A 12,573-nucleotide genomic window follows, 5' to 3' on the forward strand; every position below is an offset into this window, starting at 1 on the left:
TATTTAGAAACCACGTATTATACTGGTCGATGTGTACTTAAAAGAATGCAATCGTAGAATAATGCAATGTTAAAGCTTATCAAGCTTGATCAAATTTATATAAAAAATAGTAATATTTATCATGCTAAGTAGGCATTATTAGATTCATCGTGAAACATATTTGTACAGTATCGTTATTGGGTGACGTGGATTTCAATTTGTCAGCCAAAAAGCCTGCTTCCGAAATCCGAAAAACCACCCGGGCAAGGCACAGCAAATCAAGTTCGGCCTTCGGCGCAGGGAGCCGAACGGCCGGAGCCCCGGCCCCCGGACCGTTCACCGTTGAGGAGAGCAGAGCCGAGAGCACGTTCCGATTCCGCTCAGAAATCTCCACTCCAATCTCCCTCGCCTCTCTGCCCTCCTCACCATTTCGCCATGCTGCCGTCGCACCTCAACGGCCACTCCGCCCTAGGGCGGCCCCGCCCGCGCCTCTCCGCCGCCGCCGCCGCCTCAGGAGATTCCGCGGCAGCGGGGGTAGGGGCGGCGGCTCCGCTGGAGGAGCACGACCGCATCTACTTCCAGTCCTACTCCCACCTCGGCATCCACGAGGCTATGATCAAGGTAAGCCGCTGCGCATATGCTCGCATCCGCAGCTGCGTACCCTAAACCCCTCCTAAACCCTAAGTAGCGCAGCCTGTCGACTTCGTTGGCGCCGCGTTTTGAGTCCGAGCAGTGATTCGATGAAATGGCGTCTGTTGACGTTTTTCTTTTGGCAGGACCGCGTCAGGACTGATGCTTACCACACAGCGATCATGCGCCACCAGAAATTTATCGAGGGGAAGGTAAAAACTGCTAGCCAAATTGAGGATGTACTAAGTGTTTCACTTTTTTTTCAGAGATCTGAATTTAGTGACGGGTTCTGACATTTTGCAGGTTGCGCTGGATGTGGGGTGTGGGACTGGAATACTCTCTGTGTTCTGTGCTCGTGCTGGTGCAAAGCGAGTAAGCTATGGGAATGTTTTGCGGCAACAGCTGCTCATTTTAGAAGCATAGTGTTTTTCTTGGAGCACTTTGGTAGTTATTGACTTCTGGTTGCTTAGGTAATGTAATACACAATTGACATCACACTCTGTATCAGTTGAAGGAACATAGCAGTCAACATTCCAAATTCCATTGTACAGCCTACAACTACAATGTACTAGGACCCAAATGTAGGTTACACTTAGTTTTGCTTGCAAATTTGCAGCTTAATTCAATTGAATGTTCTAACTGAAAGCACTAAAAGTTGTAAAATGCGGCTTATATTTTGTTTGTGCTATTGGAAAGGTAGAAACGGTTTAAGTGTATGTGTCCTGTTCCTTTTAAGCATACATTAGTTCTGTTTTTCTGTTTGTCCCTGATGATAGTGGCAGGAATCTGGGATAACTGAAAATATTGATAAGAGTTGTATCTAGCAATGATTTGTTTTCACTAACCTATTAATTCTGCACATTAGCATTGATTTTGCCCCCTCCCTATTTGTATACTCTTTCAGGTGTATGCTATTGAAGCTAGTGAAATTGCTGTCCAGGTAATATGTCACTTCTGAATATATGCTCTAATGTTAACTTGTATGCTTTATTTCTTTTTCTCTATTGTGGATGTCTATAATTTATGTTTGTACTGTTCTCATTGTGGTATCCAATTTGGTTAGTTATCCAATATGTGAACATAGTTTCAGTTGACACATACGGGTGTGTTTGGTTACTTGGCTTCCTTCTACCCTGGCTAGGAAATAAGCAGCTAGCCTGAGCCTGCCTCCAGCAAGCCAACATGGACTTTTTTGGTTGCCTACACTATCTAAGCTTGGCTAGCATCTAGTTGTGTTTGGTTGGCTGGTTTGGCTTGGATAGAGTCACCTCTTCTTTGGGCAGGGAACTTCACCCCCTTTGAGGCAATTTGTCGAACACGTGGTGAGCTCCACCTCTCCACCAAGTGAGCTAGCTACTCTAGTGAAGTGAAGCTAGCTGCCAGCCTCGAGCTTGAGCAGAGCAGAGCTTGCTCACTCTTTTTGTACTAGCACACAGCAGCTGCGAGAACAGAGGTTCAAGAAGAGGAAAAGGAAGCTCTTCTTTGGTGGTGCTCGTTTGCTTGAGCCGGTCATCCATGGACGCCTACGAGGCCACCAAGACGGACTCTGCTCCTCTCCTCGTCCGCCCCAATCGAGCATCTTGACGCCGGGATAGAGTAGCGTGATGGAAGCTCTGCTCCTCCTCCGCCCATGGCCGGGGACGCGAGCACCGGGGACCCGAGCTGAGGATGTGAGGACGCGAGTGCCGGGTCTGGTGGTGGTGGCGGGGGCTGGTGCCCGTGCCGATGCTGGCGGAGCTCCGTCACGCCGGCCTCTGCTCCGTCGAGCTGGCGTCCATGGCAGGTGGTGAGGACGCCATGGCTGCAGCGCGCGACGAAGATTCTGTTCTGGCTGCGGCGCTCGATGAACAGGAGTGGACCGTGCGGGGCGTCCATGGCTGCGGCGCGCGGTGAGGAGCCAAAACAGGTGCCGTGTGGGGGCGCCTGGCTCTGGCTGCGGCGCCGTGGCAGGGCCGGGCGTGTGCGGCCCAGGTGCGGAGGCGCGACGTCGAGGCAGTGGCGCGGAGGAGCAGCAGGAGGACCGCCGTCGTCCTCCTCGAGTCGACCGCGGAGATAGGAGGAGCAGACTGGGGGCGCGGAGAAGGAGCGGCGAGGCCGAGCTAGCGTCCATGGCGGGAGGCGACGGCGGTGAGGAGGGGGCTGGGGCGGGGTCTGCCCGGCCGACCTGGCGTCCATGGCGGGTGGGGCGGGCGGTGAGGAGCAAGGGCGGTGAGGAGACGCACGGGCGAGGCCTGGCCAAGCCAGGCTCCATAAAAACGCCTGCCCCTCACGTTCTTTGTTGGCCAGGCTAGGGCCGTACGGATGGCCCCCCGAAGTCAGGCTCCCGCACATCTACAGCCAACCAAACAAGCTCATCTTGGCTCCAGGAAACCAGGCTAGGAGTTAGCCACCTAACTAAACACACCCTACATGTTTGGAAAGTTACATACTTGGTAGTAGCATTTAGTTAAATTTGTCAAGAGGTCCTTGAATGATCATTTACCAGTTCATATAATCAAGCACGTATATGGGAGTTGAGAGCATGGGTATGAATAACATATTGATCATTGCATATAGTATGACACCTTTTGGAGGTATTTTCTGCATCTGATATTTTGCCTGCTTGGTGTTAAGTTGTTTGTTGTTAATATGTCTAAAATGGCCCAATTTAAGGTGGTTGTTCTAGAAATGCAATATCATTTCCATATTAAAAAATGATTAAATTCCTATGCAGGCTCGTGAAATTGTAAAAGCAAACAACCTAACTGATCAGGTTGTGGTCATCCATGGACGTGTTGAGGTGAGGTTACCATTTTATGTTTATTCTCAATTACTGCTGATTGCATTCTTCAATATGTGATGTCGTGTTGGTAACTTGGCATTGTTGTTTTTTCATGTTTAGAACAAGTTTTTTTTATTACGTTTAATTGTTCTTATCTGCATTTGGAGTGAGCATATTGCTTTTTCATGCTTAGAACAAGCTTTTCTATTCTGTATATTGGTATGGCATAATCTCTTCTTCATTAATACCACTATTGTATAAATGCATTTAGTTTTTTTATTCCATACACTTTTGCTCTTCTTCATTAATACCACTATTGTATAAATGCATTTATGTTTTTTATTCCATACACTTTTGCTTTTGATCTGCATTATATTTTCGTTGCTGTTGAACTGGCAGTGTAGGATGTCGACCTTGAGGAGAAGGTTGATGTGATAATATCAGAATGGATGGGCTATATGCTTCTCTATGAGGTTTATATTTCAATGCTGTTTCTTTTCATTGCATTTCAATGTTCTCTTACTTTTATCGGTTCTAAATTCTTCTGTTTTTTTTCCCTGTAGAGTATGCTGCCAAGCGTCCTATTTGCAAGAGATAAATGGCTTAAGCCTGGGGGTCTTATTCTTCCTTCTCATGCTACGGTATAATTAGCACTCAAAAAATGTTACACTGCTTTTACAGGATGTACCTCATCTATTTGCTTGTACAAGTCATTTACTAATTTTTAGTTTACATAGGCAGAAGTAATATCTCTGATAACTCTAAATACTAAATGTTTCAAATATAAGGGCCATATCATGTGGTGTGAGCCATTAATGGTTTCTGGCTCAAAATCTTGATTTACCATTTTATGGAATGAGAACCAATGGTTTATGATATATCATTGTCCAAAGCTGAATACTTGTCCATGATCCTTTCCCATAGCTCTTCATGGCTCCCATAACAAATCCCGAGAGATACGAAGGCAGTGTTGATTTCTGGCATGATGTCTATGGCATAAACAGTAAGCTACTGCCCTATCTATTCTAGAGTTTCAGTATGCATTGTGGGTGCTGTCAGATACTCAGATCTTGTATGGTGGCTTCTGATGCTATATTTTGATCATAAACCTTTTCTGCTGCAGTGTCTGCTCTTGTGCCACTTGCCAAAAAGTTTACATCTGAGGAACCTTCCATTGAAACAATTGGCGGAGAGAACGTTATAAGTTGGCCAGCTGTGGTGAGTCTTGGGAAAGCTTTTCTGAATCATAAAATGTCGAGCAATAATCATATTTACTCATTACAGCCTTTTGTGATTGAACTCTAATTGCATTTGTCCCGTTCTGTATGCCCTGGGGTGCACACTGTGTACAGTTCAAGCACATCGATTGCTATAATTTTACAGCTGAGGAATTCAAATCTATCACCACGAAATACAAAGTTTCGTCAATGATGTTAGGTGAATTCTGTGACTTCAATCATAATCTCTATCCTGTCTTCTGAATTTGCTATGTTAACTTCTCTGTATTATAGTATGATACTATCTGTTTTTTTTCAAGGACTGTGATATGTTACCTAATGCTGAGTGGCATGAATCCTTGTAATACATGGCATCTTTTCTATTTTTAAAACTAATGTATCGACGTTCACACGTGCTCCTTTCTATCACGGGCTTTTAGGAGCAATATTGGCCAATTTGGCAAATCCCTTAAAGAGAATTAAGATGGTTCACTTAGTGGGCGGTGCAGGGCTATTTCACTAATGTAGTTTTTTCAATTATTATATATAGGGAACTAAGCTGGTTTGTCAACTACTCAGCTGTAGCATGCTTTTAGATTCTGTTTAAACTGCTTTTCTGTAAATATAAAGTTAAACCATAGGTAAAACTCATACAATGTCAACTGTTTGGTAACGATATTTGTTATCACTTATGACTTTAGCTGCGAAACAAAAAAATGTGGGTTGATCTTTATCATACTGCGATTGGTGATAGTTTTCCCATGCCCCACTCTTAGTTTGTTCTATGTTGGCAATGGTATTTTGCCATTAGTTGAGTTAACACCTATTACAAACACTGTTTGCTCATTAATTATACTAAATTAGTTAGTCTCTATGCACTATATATTATGTTGTCAACTCTTTTAAAGCCTAATTTCTGTCTGCTATTTTTATTATGTTACTTGGTCCGTTCTCACCAATATTCGGTCCTACAATGACAGCAGTTGTTAAAGTTGAATAGATTAATTTCCATATCATTTTGTAGACCGTTTATTTGCATCCCCCTTCATCTAAGACTTAAATAAACTATAGGAGACATCAGCAACCTTCTGCTATGCCTTTATTTACGTAGCATTCTTATAAGCCTGTGCCAAGTAGATGCACAATTTCTTAATCTATCTTTTAAGTAAAATAATACTTAAATTTGTACCAACTGATGTCTGATTGTTAACCATAGACAAAAGAACTAGAATTGATCTATACAGGAAATTGAGATGGCACCATTTCTCCCTTTTGCTTATGATCATTAATTGTTTCTTTCAGTTCAATCTAAAGTTTGCAGTTGTACTTGTTTACTCTACTTGCAAAAATATGCGGAGTCTAGGATTATTATTTTTCTACTAAATTCACATGATAAATGTCTTATATAAGTTCCTGAATAAGAAGTCTAAAATTTCTATTTTGCCTGTGTGAAGCTCCTATTCATGGCTTTGGTTTCTGGTTTGAGGTGGAGTTCAATGGGCCTGCAGAGTCCTCTCATAATTTTCCTTCCAATTTGGATCCACTTGAGATTATTCAGAAGAAAAGGAGACGATCATCAGAAGATACAGTTTTGTCCACAGCCCCAGAGGATGAGCCAACCCATTGGCAACAGGTTTGATTTGTAATAATGGCTTTTTCCGTTTTCCATCACGAAAGAACTTATTTCAGTTTTCTTGTTCTTTTAGAGTAATAATATTGATCTTGGGTCATCTTCTGCAGACTATTTTGTATTTCCCAGATCCTATAGAGGTGAAGCAGGACCAAATTATAGAAGGTTCTGTAACAGTGTCCCAGAGCGAGGAGAACCCACGTTTTCTGAATATTCATCTAGAGTGCACGTAAGTTCCTCTGTCATACTACGGTAGTTCCATCCAAGTTATGCTGCTGCTTGAATGTTGTTTATAGCAATAGTTGCTCAGTAAAACTGTCACTGTCTGATTTTTTTTTTATCATGGATACAGTTTGGGTGTGGTTTATCACAATGGGTAGCATGTAATCCTGTTCCGAAGTTGTCTATTGCCAGTCTAGCATTCCATATAGGCATAGAGTTGCAAGGATGAACAGTGACATAAGCTGCCTAATCCATGGAGCATTCATGCATGTTTAGGAAGTTCCAATGTTTTGGGACATAGGAAAAGTCAATCAGTAAGTCCTTCCAGTCATTGTTCATGCCACATGTATGGTTTAGTTTGGGAACAGGATAGGTCGAAGTCTCAGAATGAACCACGATTTGATCCAAAATGTCCATGCATCGATCTAGCAATTTGCTGTCATGTGTTATAGAGGACGTGAAGAAGTTTGCTACTATCAAGTTTGCATTCACACCACTTGTGCTGCACTGTATATTGATATCACACTTTTTAACACTAGTTTTGCATTAAGATATGAATAATCTGCACATAACCTTTGTATCTTGGTTATAGATCAATTAGAACTCTTGCTTCACTCCCTTATGCTCTCGTCTTGGTACAACAGCACAGGAGGACAGACATTGGTGAAGGACTGCGCCATGCGATGAACTGGTGTTTTTATACTTTTATAGTGGCTGGAGTTCCCTGCCAAAGATCATACAACTTGCAAAAGGGCATTGGCAGTGAGGTGCTGAAGACAGGATTTCAGATTTCTTTAATGGAAGCAGAGTTTTTACTATTTATGCAAATTTTTCGTCTAATATGAAGGCAGGATTTCAGTAATTGTACTTTTTCTTATTCTATAGAGTATAGACTAGTAGTTGATTTTGCATCCGCACGCTGTGATCATGCCTCAGTCTCGCAGTCTAGGAGTTTGGGATGAGATGAGAGAAGGATAAAGTAGAAAATGGTGGGATAAACTGAGATAACCAGTTTTTCCTCGTCGACCAAAAAGGATACTTTTAACTGCTGAGACATTGATTATTGAGCCTTTTCTTTGGGTGTTTGAATTCAGGGACTAAAGTTTAGGGTTGTCACATCGAGTGTTCGGATAGTAATAATAAAATAAATTATAAAAGTTCTCAGTAATCCACGAGACGAATTTATTAAGTCTAATTAGTCCGTCATCAGCATATGTTACTGTAGCACTACATTGTCAAATAATGGACTAATTAGGTTTAAAAAATCGTCTCGTAAATTAGTCTCAACATGTGCATTTAGTTTTATAATTAGTCTATATTTAATACTTCATACATGTGTTTAAACATTAATGTGACATGGACTAAAATTTAGGTAGGGGGACAAACAAGCCAGCCTTTTCTTAGTCATGGTGGGAAAGCCTGCAGAAAGGGGAGACTTTGTTGATAGTGTTGTCCAATTGCGAGTGAAGTTTGTCTGTCAAGTGAATCTCTTACTGCTCCTTTTTGCTGCAGTAAAACACAGATTAGGTGTGCATGATGTTAACAGAAAATAGCAGGCGTAACTGTCCCCAGTGCAGTGCCAGTTCCAGATTGCTTTGGAAAATGGAATCCTGCATGTGGCTGAAACTGGCCGTACTTTATGATGTTTTTCCAATATGTTTCCGTTGAAACATTCATATAATGTTAAGGCCCCGTTCGGTTTCTTTGGAATCCTTCCCAGTCGGGCCATTCTTTCACAAAATTATATAATGTCGGGATTATTCCGGGCGTGGAATGGCTCATTCTGTAGAAAACGAACGAGGCCTAAGGGAGAAATGTGGGGGTCATACATATCCGCAAGCCGCATTATTGGTCCCTGGCACTGTTGCACAAGCCAAGTGAAACATGTTCATCGCATTGCATCCTTTGGCTCCTTCCACAGAAGTGAACGTGTTCATGACATCCCATCGCAGCCTTGCACAAAGCGAAAATGTTCATTTTCCCCTCTGCAGAGACCATCAACCACGGTTTCAGTGCAGGCGCACGACACCGATCATGGTGCTGGACAGGCATCTCGGTGGCATGGCTACACACTGCCTTGGAAGGTGAGCCGGTGCGTGCAGGTCAAATGCTGAACTCAAGTTGCGTGTTTGCTGGTCGGTACTGGTGCTGGTGCTGATTTGTGCTGGTTAATGCTGAATTTTTTTTTTTGAGAAAAACATTGTTGACTGATTGAATAAGCCTGGTTGAAACCAACAAACGAACACCTGGCTGAAACGTCTCAACAACATTCCAAACTTCAGGAGTCAGGACCTTTCCTAACACAAAGGAAAGACATTTTTCTTCTTGACACACTCTCTGTTACCTCTATTTACGTACTACTAGGGGTACTTCCGTACTTGTGTACCAATACATTCTCATCCCGTATGCCTACGTTTAAAACGCAACGCATGCATGTGTACGCCCGCCACTAGGCAAAGTAAGCTTGCGTTTAAGTGCGTGTTTAGTTCGTGATTTTTTTGGAATCTGGCTACGGTAACTTCCAACCAAATTGTATAATTAGTTTTTTTCGTCTACGTTTAATGCTCCATGCACATATCGTAAGATTCGATGTGATGGCTACTGTAACATTTTTTGAGAAACTTTTTGAGAACTACTGACACGTTGATCTAGCAGGTGGCGGGTCCAAAACCAATGTATCCATTGGCCGAGTCGACGGTGATCTGGATCCCTTCCTGTTGTATATTCCCCAAGATGGACAGGCCCGACGACGACGGCGCGAACGCTAGGCAATATATGCCGCCGTCCACCTCCAGCAGCAGGTTCCTCGCCGGCAGTGTCAGCGTGGCGGCGCCGTCGAAGTAGAAGGACACGGTGGGCACGCGCACGCTGGTGTACCCGCTCAGGTCGTAGCACGTGTCCAGCAGCGACACGCCCGGCGCGCGCGGGAGCGCGCCCACGGCGCCCACAAACGCGTCGCGCAGCGCCGCGTACCCCTCCTGCGGCAGCCGCGTCACGGCCGTGCCCGTGTCCATCACCACTCCGCCGGTGCCGTCCTCTGTCAGCTGGAACAGGCCGTCCTGCAGCGGCAGCCTCTCGTCGCCGACACCGATCCCCGACACGCCGACGTAGTAGAAGCTCGGGGCCTGCGGGTTGCGCACGAGCGGCACCCACACGGCGCCCTCCGGCACCGCCTCGCTCCGCCCGAGCACCAGTGACCCGGCGTCGTTGTCGGCGCCACCAGAGCCGCCGCGGCTCGCGAGGCAGTAGCTGAACGCGCCGCCGGCCGCGCCGCCGAGTTGCCCGACCAGCGACATGGGGCCCCAGCCGAGGCCCAGCAGCCCCGCCGCCCCGACGAAGAGGCCGCGGTTGCGGTGGCCGCAGCCGATGGCGACGCCCTCCACCGCCGTGCCGCCCAGCGTGAGCGTCTCCAGCGCGAGCGCGCCCTTGGTGTACGACCCGTCCCCGTAGGACACCTCGTACTCGCAGCCGCCCGAGTCGCCGCACCCGGAGGTGCGCAGCGTCCGGCAGATGGCCGACCCGCACGACACGCCGGAGAAGGTCGCCGACGTGGCGGGGTCAAAGAGCGGGTCCGCCTGCGCGTAGCACTCCAGGCACGGCTTGCACTGCACCCAGATGACGTCGCTGCCGGAGTCCACCACGAGGTACTGCTCCGTGGGCGGCGAGCCGATCCCGACGCGGACGAAGTACTCGCCGCTGCCCTCGTCGAGCCCCGACACCACCTTCGACTCCGAGCCGAAGAAGTCCGTCGGCTGGTACGCCGGGGACAGGCGGCTCGCGAGGTACTCGGCGCGTGCATTGTCACGGGCCACGAGGTCGAGCACCGCGTGGCGACGCGAGGGGTACGTCGAGCCGGTGACTGCGTCGCGGCGCACTAATGCGAACGAAGGGCGGCGGTCGCGGCTGCCGTGGGAAGAAGACGACGACGACGGGGAGGAAGGGGAGGTTCTCGTCTTGGTGGTGAAGTTGTGACGGTTGATGTAGTGGAAGCGTAGGGATGATGCATGGGAAATGATGACCATGGATGTGAAGAGGAAGACGAGGAGAAGCTTGGTGGCCGCGGCGTGCATGGCTCTTTTTGTCTAGCTGCTTCGCGCTTCCACTGCGAAGTGAGGTTGGATGAATGAGGGGGTGGATTTATCTGTGCCTGCTCATGCCATGCGTGTCACGCACAGATAGCTTCTACGCTACTCTTGTCCACAAGTTGTCATTTGCACCTGCTCTGTAGTGCAGCGGCAGTGTACCTGCAGTAGTCGCAGAAGCAAATGGTGTGGTTGGTGCACAAGAAGTGCAGCAGCATAGGTGTGTGTTCCTAGTCCTACATGCATGCTTGCCCACTTACGGCCTTTCTTCTCCTCACAATTTACTCATTTAAAATTGAAAAAAAGAAAATCACACCATAGCAGACTTTAGTTGAGATTTCACCATATAAGCTGTTTATTGTAAAGGTCCACCCCATGCCAAGTTTTGTTGCAAAAACTACCCCACAATACATAAACTAAGCATGTTTTGCCCATCCTAGAGCGCTTGCCGTGTTCTTTATACCAAAGTCCTCATAAATTGGACGTCCAAGTCCAAGTGACATATGAGTTGGCTTCTACAATCTTTCGTATAAACTTTGATTTTGAAGTGGGAAAACTTAATTTTATGCAATTCTCCCTTTAAATATATCTGAAGAACATGTTTTGTTGAACAGTAGTCATGCATAATTCACGACTAAAGCCAAGATACTGTTTATTAACATGCATGTGCGTGCTTGGAAGTGAAGTTGGATCAGAGTCAGGGGGATAGCGAGGCAACATGATTCAGATTTGTCAGTTTTTGGCATTTTGAGTCCTTTATTAAGGTGCCACTTTCCCTCCTTAGCTTTTCCTTGAATAAAAATGTCTTTTGCTAATAGATTCGATCTTGTCCTTTACTATCTTTCATGCTGCTACTTCTTTAATTTTCTCAGAGCCAGTTAATTAGATATACTTAGAGCAAGTATAATAGCAGGCTGTAAGCAAACTGAATGCTGAGGTGGAGGAGAGAGAAGAGAAGTGGGCTGTAAGCTTACTAGCTTAGACACAAGAACCGAGAAACTTTTTGAGAGAGACAAGTGAACCATGTATTAATAGTGAAGAGCTAACTATATTATTAGCCTTGCTCTTATTGAGCAGTGCTGAACAAATAATGATGATCAGAGATGTTTAAGAGCTTTTTGCTAATTATATTTCCACTCTGTGTAGAACAAGTATGCAAGGCATACAAGCATGGCCTTCAGGACTCTAGCAGCTGTATCTTCTGCGACCAACTTCCGGAGACTATGCACCACATCATCATCGGCTGCGTCTATAGCAGAGAGGTCTGGTACATGAATCATACTCAACAAGCTTCACCTAGATGATGTTATCACCGTCCAGGAAGAGGATGTTCTTGTGTGGTGGCTGCGCAGCAGGAAGTTGCTTCAGAAACAAGTGCGGAAGGGGTTTGATTCTCTATTCTTTCTTATTGGCTGGCCACTTTGGAAAGAGAGCTAGGAACACCAGGACTTTTGACGGAAACCCCACTTCACCGGGCAACTTAGCTCGCAAGATCCAGGAGGAGGCCGATGAGTGGTGTCTAGCAGGTTTCAAGCATCTGTTGTCTTTGCTTGCGCTGCTGTAGGATGGTAACCCCCCTGTTGCAAATTTGTTAAGCTGTAAATCACGTTCACGTGCTGCCGTAGGGCCGTAGAGCCTCAGTAATCACTGGATTACTGCTGCTTATTTCTGTAGCTTAAATTTGAACAATCTCCTCTGCTTAATGAATTCCGTGCCAATGCACGTTCGAGAAAAAAAAAGTATGCAAGGCATATTTAGTACTGTTAACACACAAGTATCTACGTATATGTCTGCCAGCAAAACACTCCGGTACAGTGAATTGAACCTAGACTCCAAAGAAGGAATCTACAAGATCTTGCCAATCGGTACCTGTGGTGACGAGGATCGTACCATGCCCGCCATATGTTTTTGATGTGCAGTAGCTATCAACAAATGTATTGCTGGCCTTCTTGTTACCAAAGGTATGCAGGGACCACACATAAATAAAGCTCCAATCTTTGCACGATCGATCAGTTTGGTCATGTTGATCACTGCACACATCTCTCTCTCTCT

General features: G+C 45.8%; 2 protein-coding genes across 2 annotated transcripts; one reads left to right on the plus strand and one right to left on the minus strand.

Moving 5' to 3' along the window:
- Positions 1-249: 249 nt before the first annotated feature.
- On the plus strand, positions 250-7,555 carry LOC136496944 (probable protein arginine N-methyltransferase 6.1). Its single transcript, XM_066492726.1, has 13 exons — positions 250-600; positions 756-821; positions 913-981; positions 1,514-1,549; positions 3,323-3,388; positions 3,775-3,843; positions 3,934-4,011; positions 4,295-4,373; positions 4,494-4,588; positions 4,723-4,807; positions 6,042-6,220; positions 6,328-6,446; positions 7,084-7,555. The coding sequence occupies exons 1-13, from the start codon at positions 415-417 to the stop codon at positions 7,124-7,126; spliced, it is 1,170 nt and encodes a 389-aa protein (XP_066348823.1). The 5' UTR covers positions 250-414; the 3' UTR covers positions 7,127-7,555.
- A 1,100-nt stretch (positions 7,556-8,655) lies between these two features.
- LOC136498202 (protein ASPARTIC PROTEASE IN GUARD CELL 2-like) lies at positions 8,656-11,061 on the minus strand. Its single transcript, XM_066494155.1, has one exon. It carries the CDS (start codon positions 10,507-10,509, stop codon positions 9,088-9,090), a length of 1,422 nt encoding a protein of 473 aa, XP_066350252.1. The 5' UTR covers positions 10,510-11,061; the 3' UTR covers positions 8,656-9,087.
- Between the last annotated feature and the right edge of the window lie 1,512 nt (positions 11,062-12,573).

This window comes from Miscanthus floridulus, chromosome 12 (assembly GCF_019320115.1).
Source record: "Miscanthus floridulus cultivar M001 chromosome 12, ASM1932011v1, whole genome shotgun sequence".
NCBI classification, from domain to species: Eukaryota; Viridiplantae; Streptophyta; class Magnoliopsida; order Poales; family Poaceae; genus Miscanthus; species Miscanthus floridulus.

Bases quoted from the DNA above. Each gene is read 5' to 3' on its own strand.
- LOC136498202 (XM_066494155.1), bottom strand. From the start codon at position 10,509: ATGCACGCCGCGGCCACCAAGCTTCTCCTCGTCTTCCTCTTCACATCC.
- LOC136496944 (XM_066492726.1), top strand. From the start codon at position 415: ATGCTGCCGTCGCACCTCAACGGCCACTCCGCCCTAGGGCGGCCCCGC. The intron at 601-755 runs GTAAGCCGCTGC...TTCTTTTGGCAG, and splicing joins TCCACGAGGCTATGATCAAG to GACCGCGTCAGGACTGATGC. The intron at 1,550-3,322 runs GTAATATGTCAC...ATTCCTATGCAG, and splicing joins CTAGTGAAATTGCTGTCCAG to GCTCGTGAAATTGTAAAAGC.